Raw genomic sequence first — 15,611 nt, 5'->3', positions numbered from 1 at the left:
CTTCGGTAGCAGGGGCCACATGTCTGGGAATTGGGAGCACAGTCATGACCACAAGCATTTAGAGGTGCCCACAATAGTTCCTTATGCAGAGACTTCCAAGAAAGGACAATGACAGGCTCCATTATCTTGATGAGAGTTTCTTTTGGATACCATCCAGTTTCCTTGTTCTTATTCTTTGCTCACCAAACTATTGGCATATAATTTGGTCTTTCAAACAGACTAATTCTGGAGCCAAAGTATATGGCTATTGTAGATGAATGAATTGGCCCCCTGGCTTACCAATTAGTGTCTGGTGAGTATAATTAGTGTAACTGGATTTCCTAGAACCTGATCACCCTGGGGTGAATTGAACTTGAAAAGGCTAACACTCCATGATGCTGCCGTCCCACATGAGGGTGCTCCCACCGTCCCCCAGGCTCCTTCCGCCAGCTTCCTTCATTTCATCATTGGACCTTTGCCCTCAGGGGCTCCCTGCTAAGTTATAAGAACCTCCTTGGAGAGGCAGTGCACCGGGCTTCACTGATCTTCTGTGCCTCTGTGGGAAAGAGTTGTAAATAACTCTTTTGAGAATGGTGATGGTTGGTGAAGGAGAAATGGATTCCGGGTGTCTGAGGGTAGGGCGAGAAAGGGTAAGACAGGCAGCAAAGAGAGATTGGGAGCCATAGTTCTGATTGCCTTTTATTTTTCCATTTTGTTGTAAGCCAGCTCTGGACTGCAGCTGCCTATGTGGCTTCCAGTTGTGTTGGTCTAGAGCTAGTGTTGTCCTTAAAAATACTCATCCTTCACTCCTTTGAGGACCTAGCATCTTTCATAGGACATAGGTCAAAAAATTCGGCACCTGTTCTGAAGACTCAGAGACTGTTCTCTTTCTCTACTCGTTCCTTTGAATGTTTCCGAATATCAAGATGTCCTTTGGTAGATGGGACTCAAACCCAAGGCCCACCATTGGATTGGAAATATAGTCTCCTAGGGGTGGGATGGGGAAGGTGTTGGGCCTTAGTGGAAAAATACCAGGCGTTGGAGTCAGACTTTTGGTTCAAGCTCTGGCTCTGCCACTTTGTAGCTGTGTGATTTTGAGTAAGTTACTTACCTTCTCTGAGCCTCAGCTTCCTCCAAAGCAGTTATTGAGCTAATGTGATATTTGGGGCACTTCATCCAAAGTGGTTCTTGCCACCAATACTCCATTCATCACCTTGTTCACTTCTTTCATAATTCTTCCCACAATCTGAAACGCTTCTCCCTACTTGTTTATTTCTCGTCTGTTCTCTGTGCTGCCCTAGTGAGGGTAGGTACCATGTCTACCTGGCTTTGGACTTTAGCCCCATTACCCAGAGCAGTGCCTACAGCACATCGTAGGTGCTTAGCACATATTTGCTGAATGAAGAGATGAATAAATGGCATAATCTTTAACATGTGGTCAGTACCCAGTCAATGGAGAACTCACTCTGTGTGAACAGTCCTGGTCTCCTTCTTCCAGATCTCCTCACACCCATTCAGTCAATTCTACCTGCAAATATTTCTTGGGCACCTACTACGTGCTAAGCATTGTTCTTGATTCTGCGGATACAGCAGTGAACAAAACAGACACAAATCCCTGCCTTGTAGAGCCTATATTGTAGTGAGAGCAGACAGGCAAAAGAGTAAAGACATAAACTATAATGAGGCCAGCTGGGGAGGAGCACGGTCGGGCATGGTAAGCCAGGAAGGGGTTAGGGAGTGCTAAAGAGGGGTGGTTAGGAAAGTCTGCAAGGAGGAGACATACATCAGAAAAAACCTGAAGGAGGGAAGGGGGTGAACTCACAGATTTCTGGGGGAAAAGTGTTGCAGGCACAGGGGACAGCAGATGCAAAGTCCCTGAGGCTGAACTGTCACTGGAGTGAGCTGGCTCCGTGGGGCCTGTAAACCACGCCAGGGCTTTCAGCATTAGCCTGACACAGATGGGAGGAACATGACCAGACTTCTACTTTTCAAAGGTCATTAGAGAGTTTGTTTCTGGAAGATTCTGCAGTTGGATTGTATCCTGATGGACAGCAAATGATATCAATCCTCTTACTCTCCAACTTTCTGATGGGAGGCAGTCTCTGCCGGGAATTGTCCTGGACACTGGCCTGGCTCTGTGTCACCCACCCCCCCGATCTCAGTGTCCCCACCTCGAGGCTACATGTTGGTGACCCTGGAAAGCAGGAGCAGGGGCTGCTCCTGAGACCCACCTTCCACAGCCAACACCTGTCGAGCCCCTGCTCTGCTTGAGGCACTCTGATTTCAGAGGAGCAGCAGGGATGGTGAGACAGCTTGGTCTTCAGATCATGGCAGGGTTGCCCGGGGCAGGGGGTCCCTTGTAGCCTGGTGGGGAAGACGGGCTCTCTGAGAACAAAGCTGAGTGGCACTGTAAGCATCATAGACACAGTGCCCCAAGGGTTGTTACAATGGTAACAATGGCTAACCGTTCTGGTGTGCTTTTCAGCTGCAGTAAAATCAGATTTTGGAGGTCAACCTGACACCTGAAGGGGAGCCACGGTCACACAGACTTCCGGGACCCAGTGGCCAGAAGCACACAGCAGTCCTGAAGTTGTGGCAGCCCACCCCTTCCCATCCAGGCTCCTGGGCCTCCCTCTTGCACCAGCTCAATGTCCCTGGTCTGTCCCAGGTCACAGGGCTCCTTGGCTCAGAGATCAGAGACCCTGTGGAGGTGAAGGGGAAACTACATTGCCTCCAGCCCCCCACCCCCATGTGGCCGGCCAGGCGCTTGTCTGTGGGTAGAGCCAATCTCCCGAAAATGGGGCCTAGGCCACCTAAGTTGAGGACAGTTGCCTGTTCTGGGGAGTCTGCCTGGGACCCCAGATCAGCATTGGGGCAGTGCCTTCTGGCAATCCCCGGAGCCTCACTGGGTGTCCAGTTCCCCATCCTATAAAAGAAGGGCTAGAACTCCCTCAAGGAATTCCCACAGGCTGCCCTATAGAGGCAATGGAGGGGGGCAGTAAGCAAGAGGGTGGTGAGGACAGAAAGGAGGAAGAGCTGGCTGAACCATCAGGGGACTCCTCCTACCACAATCTGAAGGGCTTTACTGACCTGTTTTATCTTTGGGGGCTTCCCATGAATTTCAATTTAGGAAAGGTTTCTGCTGCTGGAAAAGTAAAAGCCATGTGCAAACCTATAGGGTTCCAGTGTGGCCACACCTCCGGGATTGAGGGGGGAAGCTGGGTTCCACCTCCGGAGTCTGCAAACAGGTGGCCATGAGGATCATATTTGCTTGGGGAAGGTCCTTCACACATGGGGCCTGGGTGCTGAGCCTTGGAGCATTGGTGAGCTTCTCCATCCTGTTGCTCTTACTGGCAGCTCTGTCGCTCTGGTCTTCCACCCAGACATGCTGTGGACACAGGTGCTTCTGAGCCAGTGGGCAGGGGAAGGGCAGGCCCTCGGAGAGGGAGCAGATGCTGCTGGAGGGGGTGTCCTCCCCAAGGCCTCCTTTCCACACAGGAAGACCTGTCTGAATAGGGTCTTATCACCCACAAAGGGCCTTGGGACAAGGTGGGTTCCTGGTGATGCAAGACCTCCATGATGGCGGCAGGTGCCCTCAGCCCCATTGTGTTCTTCCTGCTTGTTCAGGACGTCCACCTTCCTCCTGCTCCATTGACGTCACCCATTTTTCCACCTGGGACACACCCTCACGTGCCTTTGAAATGACAGGTAGGTTCCCTCCACTTCTCTCTCCCTGGAGTCTTTTGAACAAAAAGCTCACAAGCCCTTGTTGTCTTAGACTCTTTACTGCTGACTGAAGAGGAGGAAGAACGGGGTACCAAAATAACAAAAATGGGGGAGCTGTGCTATTGGGAAAATCATACCAAGTTGCCAAGAAGGATGTTCCCGGTCTGAGCTGAGTTATCAATGGGATTGCTCCCTGGTCTCCTGGCAGTATACCCTCCTGCTTCCCTTCTCACACAGTCCAGAGGGTCATGCCTGTTCCTCACCCAGTCTTCCCACTGGTAGTCACCAGATGACTCCTGTTTATATATCGAGACTATGTTTAGGCATTCCCCTCTCTGAGAAAGTGCCTCTGCCATCTGATTCAGATACTTTTTCTGTGTGTTCCCAGTGCAACTTGCATGAATACTTACTGGCCCCTGTTGTAATTGTCACCATGTGGGTCTGTCTCTAAGACCAGGCAATGTGCTTCAAGTAAGGGAAAGACATATTTACCCTCTTCTCCCTCATAGATATTTCATACTCCTACCACCACTTTTCTCGGCTGTGCTCAAGGCAGACATTACTAAGCTATCACAGATCCTTTGTTTTGATGATCCCAGACTCAGCTTCATGATCATTTTCAGCCCAGCCCATCAGGAGCCAAACTCTCATAACCTCCAGCAGAGGGATCCAAAGTGTTGTCTTGTCTTAGGCATCCCTAGCAGCTGTGTATCCTAGCAGCTGTGTATCCTTGCTCTCTTGCCACCTGACACCTACCAATTGTTGGACTGACAGCCAGAGAATGACAAACAATGAGGCTGTCTTCCAGAAATGTGCCTGTTTTCATCAAGGGGAGAAGTGGAACTTGGGACCAACGGGAAGAGCTGCAGGATTAAAAATGAAATCCCCAGTGTGAATGTATCTTTCATCTGGATGAAGCCAAGTATAGATGCCCAGCCCTAAGTCCTGATTGGCACGGGTTCCTGGTATCCTTCCAGAGTGAAGCACCAGGAGAGGATAGGTTAGCAGCTCATGTCAAGGAAGCCGAAGTATCATCTGATAGCCTCGGTGTGTCAGCGGAGAGACAGGGCACTGCTCCTCCAGGTCAGGATAAGAGGCCAGTGCTGCAAAGCCATATGCTTCTACCCAGGGTTACCAACCCCCGAGAGCATTTTGATAAAAATAAATGACAGCAAACCTTCTTGGAGATGGTAGGGGGTTTACCAGAGCCTGATGATAAAGGGCAAAACGATACCTACATAACAAACCCAAGGAGAGGGATGGTGTGTGAGGTAGGAGGAGGTCAAGGCTTGTGGGTTTTCCAAGCTCCAAGAGTCATACAACATGAATGTCAAGGGCCAAGAAATCAAAGCTTGTGAAATGGCTGGAGGTGGTTCAGTTTGAGGTCACATGTTTCTCAGCTCCTGTGCTACGGGATTAGTGTGAGATCCAGAAAATGGTGGAAGTTAATTCAAGCCCACAGAATCTATGGACTCACCCCTCCTCATACCTTCTCCTCTCCAGTCATGTTGTTTCTCCGAGGCAAGGGGCCAATAAGAGAATGCGCTGCCAGGACAAATCATCCCAAGGAGATGCTTTCCCCTTGGCACCATGCCCTGTGTTTGCCCAGCAGCCCACATCCTGCTCTGCCCTGAATCTTCTGACTTCCCACAAGTTAATTCAAATTCTCCCAGATTAAAATTGAGCCTATATTCAGAGAGTACCTGAGAGTCTTTGAGTTTCACCTAAGAGGAAGTGGGGAACTGTATCACTGTCCATGTGTTTGCCGCTGGAGAATTGCCAAATCATTTATACAGCAATCAATCAAACACACCTAAGTTGTTCCCACTGATTAGCCATCAACTGTTGGCTAAAGTCCTCACTTCCTTCACACTGATTTATGGCAGCAATAGAAATATACCACCCCAGAGGACACACCTCCTTTCGGCTGAGAACCTATAAATGTCAAGGTATTCTTATTCTAAATGAGAAGAGCCCAGCAAAATGGGGATCTCCATAGTCATCCTTGAAACATGTCTTTTACTGGTTCCAGTTCTATCTTCAGGTATATGTCTAATTATTATATTCGTTAATTTCACTCTTGCAAATCCAAGTCATGGCGAATTATATCTACTTATTCCCTGGTGCTAGACTTTCCATCTCAAGGGGAGTTTTGTATCAAGGAGGAGGCAATTCTTTGCTCATAATTGTCATTGCAAATACTGAGAAGGAATGGCTTCTTTCTTTCTTTCTTTCTTTCTTTCTTTCTTTCTTTCTTTCTGGTTTTGTTTCTGGCTGAGAAATACAATGGTTGTAGTTAGAAAAAGTCAATCATGTCAATGTTTTCAGTGAGTAGCTCAACTAAGGAAATGATCGATTGGCCTTAGAAAAATTCCTGAAGTTAAGGAAAAGTGCATATGTACTATTAAGAGGCTCTAAAACTTTGACATCGTTGGTTCAGGACATGGTTTGTGTGCTCTAAAAATGGGCAGTAAGATTGCCCCTGAAAATGCTCATTACATGACTTCTTTCTGCAGGTGTATGTGGCTTGATAATAGTTACCAAGGAAACTCAGGTCAAGGAGCTGAACATAGACAAGATCATTAAGACTCCAACTCTGTGCCTGTCACTCTCTGCTTTAGATAAATGATTTGAGCTCGATAACTCACGAGTACCTTTGTGTTCTTAGAGTGTGAAGGGATCAAATGTGCACAAAAGAGCCATTAGCAAGTCAGTGTGGATGTGGAATCTCAATGTCAATGTATGGAGATACTACGTGAGCTGGCCAGTTAGCCAGTCTGCCTATGAACTATCTGCCTCTCTCCCCTTCTGTCTCTGCCTCGGATCCTCCATTCTGTTTTTCCTTCCTTTCTTCCTTCCTTCTTTCCTTCCTTCCTTCCTTCCTTCCTTCCTTCCTTCCTTCCTTCCCTCTTCTCCGTCCTTCTCTCCCTCTCGCCCTCCTTCCCTCCCTTTCTTCCCTCCTTCTTCTCTTCTACCTCCTTCCTGCTTTCTTTGGTGTCACCTTTTGCTAGAGTCATGAATTTCAGAAGACAGGGCAACAGTGCCCTAATTTCTGGAGAACTTCCAGAACTCTCACTCCTACCCCCAGGCTTTGTCGGGGAATCTCTGGAATGCAGGTTCATGTGGGAAACTGCCGTCATGAAAGCAGCACCCCAAAAGGAAGCCCTCACCACACTGGTGATGGGCAGCAGGACTGTACCACGTGATGTGGGAGGCAGGCATGGTGACACAGGTGGGCCAGCTGACAGAGGATGCCCACCTTCTTTTCTTGTCAGGAGGACGTCAGTGGGTCCTGGCTCTGGGCAGTCTGGGGGCTGGAAATCTGGTCTCCATCAAAATACTTGAAAATGGGGGGTAGCATTGTTAGCTGTAGCTTTCACCTCTAGAACATGAATCGCTGGGCTTGCACTGGCTCTGCGATGTGACCTGGGGTTTAAGTCAGCCCCTGAGGGACAGGGTGCGAGTTACCCTGTTCTTACCTACGAGGGGCTTAAAGCAGCACGCTCCTGGATTGAGGGAACTTGCGTTTTCCCATGACGTTCTGGGCATGGGCCTGCGCAGATGCGTGCGTGCGCCCCCTCCCCCCACGCATGCGTGCCTCCGCTTGCAGTTCAGAGACGGGAGCTGACCTCTGCGAAGTGCTTCTTCTGTACGGAGTGCTCTGCCGAACAGTGTGCCTACGTTCTCTTGTCTAAATCTGCTAACCACCCAGAGTGAGGGATCACCCCTTCCACGGGGCACATGAGGCAACAGCTGCAGGAAGGGTACGCGGCTTGTCTCAGGTCAGCAGCGGGTGAGCGGCTGGGCCAGGAGTTGAACCTAGATGAACCTAGTTGAACCTACCCCGGCATTCAGGTAGCAGTTTTAGCCCAGAGAGCCGAGGAGATGACCCTCGGCGTTTGGCTCCCACTGCAGCCCCGTGGTGGAGCTGGGTGCCGGAAGGGCCATGGCAGCAGGTGCCGTCCTTAGCTCTGGTCCTTGCACATGCTCTCGAGAAAAAACCCGGTGCCCCCGGGGTGGTGCTGGGCCGGAGGGGCCGTGAAACCCCTGCCTCTCCTAGCCACATCTTTGGCACTGCCACTTACCAGCTTTGCGGCCTCTGCAAGCCTCCGTTTACTCATCTGTAATCTGGGACTGTGTTTCAACCTCCCGGGGTGGTGTGGACGTGAAGTCAGCAAGCCGTGGCTGGCACAGAGAGGGCACCTGGGATCCACTCACTGTTACTGCTCTAGGTCCTAATGTTGTATACACGCCTCACTTCCTAAGTGCAGGGTGGTGTCTTGGATTGGATCCTGGAACAGAAAAAGGAAAAGCTGGTAAAATCCACATAAAGGCTGGAGTTCGGTGGGGAATGTGCCAGCGTTGGTCCCCCTCCCATGACAAATGCACCACAGTAACGCTGGATAACCTCGGGAACGGGGTCAGGGTGGATGGGATCTCTGTCTTGGTGTTAGCTCTGCAACTTGTCTCTAACTCCAAAGTTATTCTGAGAAAAAGTTTTTTTTGGTTTTTGTTTTGTTAAAGATTTTATTTATTTATTTGACAGAGAAAGACAGCTAGCAAGAGAGGGAACACAGCAGGGGAGTGGGAGAGGAAGAAGCAGGCTCCCAGTGGAGGAGCCTGATGTGGGGCTCGATCCCAGAACTCTGGGATCATGCCCTGAGCCGAAGGCAGGTGCTTAATGACTGAGCCACCCAGGCGCCCCTCTGAGAAAAAGTTTAACATCCCTTCTTTGGGTCCTGTTTCTTGAAGGCCAATGTTTTGCAAAATGAGGAAGCAGTGATTGCTTACAAATGAATTCCTATCAGATTGTTCATCTTTGTATGTACCCTTTCCACAGCTTAGCAGGGGTTTTGGCAATGATTAATGCCTTAAGAAAGAAAATCGAATGAAGGGACGTTCGGACGTTGTGAGAATGTGTTTCATGTGGGTGACATTTAGACCGGGGGGAGGCACTTCTGAATCACTTAAATAACAGGCCATGCGAATTACCCTCCCGAGCAGTTCTCCTTTCTTCAGTGCACATTCATTGTGCAAACTCACCACTGGGCCTCATGTGACTCAGCCTGAGCTCAGTCTGCTGAATGTTCTGGAATGAGGAAAAAGTCCATGGCGGTGTGTCAGACTGAGTCCAGGTGGGGCTGCCTGGCATCCAGGACCCCGCAGTCCCACTCAGTTGTCTTCTCCAGCCTCATGGGTCTCCACACCTTGCCGGGCATCATCCACCTGTGTTGCTGTTCCCCATGCGGTCCACGCTGTTTTCTGCCCCGTGATTTTACTTGTTCTTTAGGATATCTTGCAGCTCAGTGCAAAACAACCTGTACTTCTTACCTCCCACACTCCAGTAATGCTGCCTCTTTGCCATGTTGACTGCACTCATGCTGTTCCCTTTACCTGGAACAGTCTTCTTCACCTTCTTCCTTACCTTCACCTGGCTAAATCTAGCTGCTATTTTTAAATGCCGCGGACACTATGCCATCCAAGAATCTCTCTCTCCCTGACATATACTCTCAACACATACACACACACACACTCTGGCACACACAAAAACACGGACACATATATAGACACACACACTGCACACACGGATTGTGTCACCCTATGGTTATCACTCTCATTCTCCCATGGCATCTTAACTCTTGCACCAAATTACCTGTGGATTTTTCTAGGGATCCTTCTATGCTGGGAGTCCATGGAGGGCAAGGACCGTGTCTTGTTCATTTAGGACCCAGCACAACACCTTGCGTTGCCAAAAGCCCACAGAGTGCCTGGCTCAGGCTGAATGTAAGGGAACAGCCTGGATGCCCCTGTGCGGGGCCAGCGGGGCCCGAGAGAAGGTGTGCCCATGAGCCATCTCCAAAGGCATCCCTCATGCCAGGTCCTGAGCAGGATTTCTGTTTCCTTATATATATTTTATGGGGAGCTACATGCTATGTCAGCAGCGGTATTACCCACATTACTATGTGTTATTACTTCAAAATGTTTTGCTTTTTTGACAGATTGCAATGGAATGTCATCATTTTAATTTGAATTGGGGGAGGCACACAGCAGAGTTGCGGGGCACCCTTGCTCTGGGCTCCGGGTGCTTGACTTCAGACATGAGTTTCCCTACTTGGTAGCTGTGTGACTTTGGACAAGTTGTTTTGCCTTGTAAGTCTTGGATTTTCACCGCTAAAAGAGATGTGCACAGTACTTCTGCCATGACGGATTTTGTAAAGTGGGGTACTACATGTCCAGCCCTCAGCTCAATGCCAGGAGTGTGGAAATTGCTAAAAAATGTGAGCATTTCCTCTTCTGCTTCTTACCTTTGTCCTTCCTCCTTCTCTGCTTCTCTCTACCATTCGCTTCCTTACCTTTCTTTGTCTTCAATTTCCCTTTCACCCTTGTTCTCGTCCTTCAGCCGGCAACTCCAATTCCTTCTGCACCTAAAAGACTCTGCCTCCCACGTAACCTGCCACCCCAGTTCCATCTTCAGCTTCAAACCACAGTTCCTAATGCGCGGTTAGTGCAGAAAATGTAGGACCTGGAGAACAATGAGAGAAAAAGTAAAAACACCCCAAATCCACCACCCAAGATGGCCGTTGTTAAAATACCTATTTCTTTCAAGTTACCTGTAAGTGATATAATTTAACATACAGTTTTTCTATAATTTATATTCTGAACATTTTAACACGCCATTCACAGTTTTTGGACATTGGGGTTATTTTAGATTTTCTTCTTTTTAAAAAATGTCAGCTTTAGGGGTGCCGGGTTGACTCATTTGGTTGGGTGTCTGCCTTTGGCTCAAGACATGATCTCCAGGTCCTGGGATCAAGCCCCTCGTCAGGCACCCAGCTCGGCAGGGAAACTGCTTCTCCCGCTTCCTCTGCCTCTCCCCCTGCTTGTGCTCTTTCTCTCTCTCAGATGAATAAATAAACTATTTTTTAAAAATTTCAGCTTGATTGAGGTATAATTATCAATAAAATTATAGGATATTTGAAGTCTACCCTGTGGTGATGAGATAGAAGTACCCATTGTAAAGGGGTTCCCCATTTGTTAACACATGCATTACCCCACATGCTTATCTCTCTCCATTTTCTTTTCTTTCTTCTTTTTTTTTTTTTTGGTGAAAACATTTAAGTTCTAGTCCCTTAGTAAATTTCAGTTGTACAATACAGTTGATCAACTATCGCCGCTATGTTTTACATTAGATTTTCACACCTTACTCATAACAGAAAGTTTGTGCCCTTTTACCAACCTCTCCCTTTTTCCCGCACCCCTTTCAGATTCTTCTTGTAATGGGTGGTACTGTGAATGCCCACACATCTTTGTCTACATTGTAGAAATTATGATTATTTCCTTTGGCTATATTCTTTTTTTTTTATTTTAAAGATCTTGTTTATTTATTTGAGAGAGAGAGAGTGTGAGCTGGGGGGGGGGAAGTTGGGGAGAGGCATATCGGTAATTTCTAGTTTTCGTTTCTCCAAAGGGGGGTGTGAAATGAAACGCACGTGCAGAGTGCTGTGAGCACCGAAATTCGGTTGTTGTACATCTTTCTGGTACTCTTCGCTCTCCCACCTGCCTGGTTTCTTTTTTAGCAACTTGATTTTATTTCCAAGGCATTCAGCCTTATTTTTATAGAAAGCCGTCTTTCGTGTTTACCCACATTTCTTTGATTTACTTTGTATTTACCTGAACTTAAGGCCAAGGACAACTGTCATAAGCAAGTCCAGGGCTCATACCTGCCTCTCGTTGATCGTACAACTAAGTTGGTTGGAATGGAAGTTGCCAGGTATGCTAGGAAACAGCGTACCAGCCCTAGTGATCAGCAAGTTTACAGGGAGGGTGGAGGGCATCGGTCGACCTGGCGAGGGTGTTAAACAAAGGTCAGCGAAGAGAACCTCCAGTTCATTGCCACCTACCGAATGCCTTTCTGCTGGAGTGTTCAGGTACCGCAAATAAAAATACAGGGTACCCAGTTCCATTTGATTTGTAAAAAAATGTTTTGTGTGTGCGTGTGTGTAAGTGTGTTCCATGCAAATATATTTGGGATATACTTATACTAAAGAAGTATTCATTGTTTATCTGAAATTCAAATAAAGACACAATTTTTTTTTAGTATAATGTGTCCCATATAATACTTGGGATATACTTGTATTAAGAAATATCCTTGTTTATTTGAAATCCCAATTTAACTGGGCATCCTGTATTTTATTTGGCGGTCCTTTTGCTCCATTTTTTCTTGACATGTGTTCATGCCTTCTTTCAAGCCTAGAGGAAATATCTGCCCCTCTCTGGAATCCTCCTGCTTTTCTTCCAAGCCCATGAATCCCTCCCTTTGAGTTTCCCACTCCCCTGCACTCTGTGTTCTTCCCAGGGAAAGACCGGATTACTGGCTACCAAGTCTGGCTGCTGAGTTGCCTCTGAGCTCCAGAGGACTGAGCCTTGCCCTCTCTGATGGATCCTTCCCTCCGCCCTGACTTTCAGTGCAGTGCCTCTGGGCAGTCAGAAATTAGTCCAGACTTGCTGAGTGAATTATTTAATGAACGAGGCCCAGCTAACCCTCCAAAGTGAAGTGTGATGCAGCTGCCTTCCCTGCTTGAATTAGCAAGGAGGTCAGATCTAATGCTTGTTTTCAGAAGAGCTCTCATTTGGCCCTTTTTCTTTGTCTTTCTCAGCAAGGTCAGAGGAATCCACCTCAAGATCCAGTTTTGAGGAGGCAAAGGCGTTAAATGGTAACTCTAAACTCTGGGACTGGGTGGTTGTGGGGCCCACCCCTACCTCCAAGGGCCTAGGAGGGACTGCTGTAGAGAATCTTGCTGGGTTTTAAGTGTAGGACAAGGAAGGCCCTATTCTGATCGGGTCCACCTGGGCCCTCGGCCTCTTTGTCGCAAGGTTTCACACTGACCAGAAGACAGGCCCTGAGTCTCCATGCCAGTCTGTACCCAGCCACACCTCTTTCCTAAGATCTCTGCCCCCCAAGGTGTCCCCTCGGGGCTTGCAGCCACTCAGCAGGGCAGCAGAAGCAGGCGGAACAGGAGCGTCTACCTAAGGTTCTCTGGATATAATCAGTTACTATTCCTCTTCTTTTCTAGAATTTTCATCAGGTGTTGGGAAAACAGTGGAAACCTCTACCTCTGTCGATGCGTTAAGCAGTAACTTCTTCTGCCATTTCTTGATCTTATTATACTCCTGTGTGTGCATGAGTATGCTTGCTTGTGCAAGAGTGCAGACCTTATGATTTGGGCCATATAGTTCAAATGTTAAATCTATATATACTGAAAAGCAGAACTGTGAAATGGTTAAGAGCAACTGCCTGAGTACAAAGTCCTGCCCCTTATCTCTTACCAGTCGGTTGCTCTTGGGTCACCTTCCCGAGCCTCTGTTTTCCCGTGGGTTATTTTGAGGATTAACTAGGATGATACATGGAAAGCTCTTAAATACCATCTGAGGAAGTCACAGTTTGGTCAGGGCTCAGGACTGATTGTCCTGGATGACGTGCACTGCTCAGGAAATGAATCCTACCTATGGCCGTGGGGAAGACACCGGCGTCATCTGCTCATCGGGGGTGGGGGTGGGGGCTCCAGGAGATAATGCGTATTACATGGTTCAGGGCAGAGTAGTAATAGCAGTGACCCCTGTTCTCCAAACTGATTTCTCCATCTAGAAAATGAAAATAATAGTAGTACCTTGGCCAACTTATTTTACCTCTAAGTGCTTCAGTTTACTTCTCTGTAAGAGGAGGGAACCCTACTGTTGTGGGTTGCCAGGAGGACCAAAGGGGACAATGTGGGTGAAGCACTTAAGACAGTGAGTGTTGGAAATTGTACAATCATGGTCATCACCGTAATTCTTATTGCTTCGATAGCTAACACGTGTTGTGTGCTGACAACGCGCCGGTCAGTCTGATACACATTTGATTTACGTTTCTCATTGACTTCTCCCAATAGCCCTTTCAGGGTCCGTAAGTCTCAGTAAATGACCACCTCTGTCATTTTATGAGAAGGAAAGGCATTTTTCATCTCCCACTGCCTTTGTCAACACAAAGTCACTTGACTGTTTTTTTGGACCAAATAGTTGCCAATCCATGCTTTTGGTGATTTCAGTTAGTTGGGAACTGAGAAGTCAATCTCAATCTCAACTCCTCACGCCCATTCGTATAAACCAGTATGGCTAAATTTTCACAAAGAAATAAGAAAAGTAATGGGTCCCCATTTGTACCAAATTAGGTACAAGCCTAATTTGGTTTTCTACAGTGCTGAAATGTCAATTTCTCTTGTAATGAAATAAAGACATATCTGCAGCAGGAAATACGCAGAAACAAATGCACCAATTATTTAAGAGCATTTCATTGAATGTATTCTTAAGATATAAAAAGCCACTTTTTATTTTTTATTTTTTTAAGTTTTTAGAGCAGTTTATTTAGGTTTATAGAAAAAATGAGCAGAAAATACAGAGTTACCATATACTCCCTTACCCCAGGGTTCCCACCCCACCTGTTTCCCTCTGTTATTTTTTTTTTCTGATTTACATTTTTTATTATATTATGTTAGTCACCATACAGTACATCCCTGGTTTCTGATGTAAAGTTCCATGATTCATTCGTTGCGTATAACACCCAGTGCACCATGCAATACGTGCCCTCCTTACTACCCATCACCAGCCTCACCATGTTTCTTGGGACTAGTTTAGTAGTTTGTTTTCCACGTACCCGAGACACAAGAAATCTTTATCAATTTGCGTTAAGTTTCAAAGACAGCTTACTGATCTGTTGATGTTGATCCGTGTGCCGTTGTGGTATCTCTACTTCAAAGTCAACCAGAAAAAAAGCAATGGTTCAAAGGTGGGTTTGTTGTTCAGGATCCCTGCGGATGAAACACACACGTGTCTGATTTTTCTTTTATTCCTTTATAGCTACCCAATCATATCCTACCACAACAAGTGGTGAGTACTTTTAAAACAATATCCTGAATTTGATTTAAAATTTATTTATTATCCTATACAGTTATTTATATTTTAAGCATAAACACTGCCTTTAGTGAATGGTATGAAGTCTGCACGAAAGCATGATTTGTGTCCTTTATAGAAATACAAAGGCAGTAGAAACTTCTTTCAGTTATAGAATAAATGGACCTTGTAGTTATATCGTTATGTTCTTCTTCAGTTGTAGTTTGCCTTTGCCTCAAACTTCCATGTACATCAGAATCAATGAGGGTATTTTTTTGAATGCAGGTCCTTGGGATTTACCTTCCTCTCATTCGGAGAGCCTGATTTAGAGGGTGTGGGTTGAGGGTCAGGAATCTGAATTTTTATATAACTGAAAAGGAGGATGGTCTGTAGACCCCACTTTGAGCAACCATGCTGCATGGCCCAGTACTGAATTAAGTTTTTTGTGTTTATAATGTAATTATGGAAGCACAACTTTGCTAAGAATTTCCAAAGAAAGTGACAGAGATATGTCTATATATTTGAAGTGCTATCTATTTTTACTTATTTTTTCTTAATGTCTATGTTTTCTTAATGTCAAGTGAATTTAGGTTTGTAACATTTTCCCAAATGGTTCATGGCTACATAAGTCTGACTTGTAGATGTAAAGGGTTTTCCATGAGTGCATTGCTGACACTGAACTTTCCCACACCTTGCAAAATGGCCTCAATGTCCTTGATACCTCACTTGACAAGAACCAGCCCTGCCAGGACCCTTCTGTGCAGGAGAGACTAAGTGTGGGCTCTCTCTGTATTGTTTCAGGGGAATGTGTTCCCTGCTTTTAGGGTCTTATGGCCTAATGGCAAGATAGGCAGTAATCAACTAATACATAGTCACAATTACAGCTGTGGTAAGTGCTGGAGCAAGAGGTGCATGGCAAGAGAGATGTGACCAAGATATGGGAGAGAGCAGCCCCAAGAAAGTCATAGGTGAGCTGAGGT

General features: G+C 46.8%; 1 protein-coding gene across 24 annotated transcripts in view; it reads left to right on the top strand.

The window, feature by feature from the left end:
• The first annotated feature begins 5,649 nt into the window (after window positions 1-5,649).
• The window catches only part of DMBT1 (deleted in malignant brain tumors 1), a 70,203-nt gene continuing 60,241 nt past the window's right edge, over window positions 5,650-15,611 (top strand). For 16 of the 24 annotated variants that reach the window (XM_057308674.1, XM_057308669.1, XM_057308665.1 and 13 more), the window contains exons 1-3: window positions 5,670-5,749; window positions 12,363-12,419; window positions 14,599-14,628. In XM_057308674.1, coding sequence (XP_057164657.1) covers window positions 5,689-5,749; window positions 12,363-12,419; window positions 14,599-14,628 — 148 coding nt within the window. In that variant the 5' untranslated portion in view covers window positions 5,670-5,688. Of the gene's footprint in view, window positions 5,750-9,919; window positions 9,984-12,362; window positions 12,420-14,598; window positions 14,629-15,611 lie in introns of those variants that run through there. The other 8 variants (XM_057308666.1, XM_057308664.1, XM_057308662.1 and 5 more) reach the window with 7 other exon arrangements.

Source organism: Ursus arctos, unplaced genomic scaffold (assembly GCF_023065955.2).
Source record: "Ursus arctos isolate Adak ecotype North America unplaced genomic scaffold, UrsArc2.0 scaffold_7, whole genome shotgun sequence".
NCBI lineage: Eukaryota > Metazoa > Chordata > Mammalia > Carnivora > Ursidae > Ursus > Ursus arctos.
The sequence above is the reverse complement of the archived record's forward strand: the minus strand, read 5'-3'. Positions and strand labels throughout refer to the sequence as shown.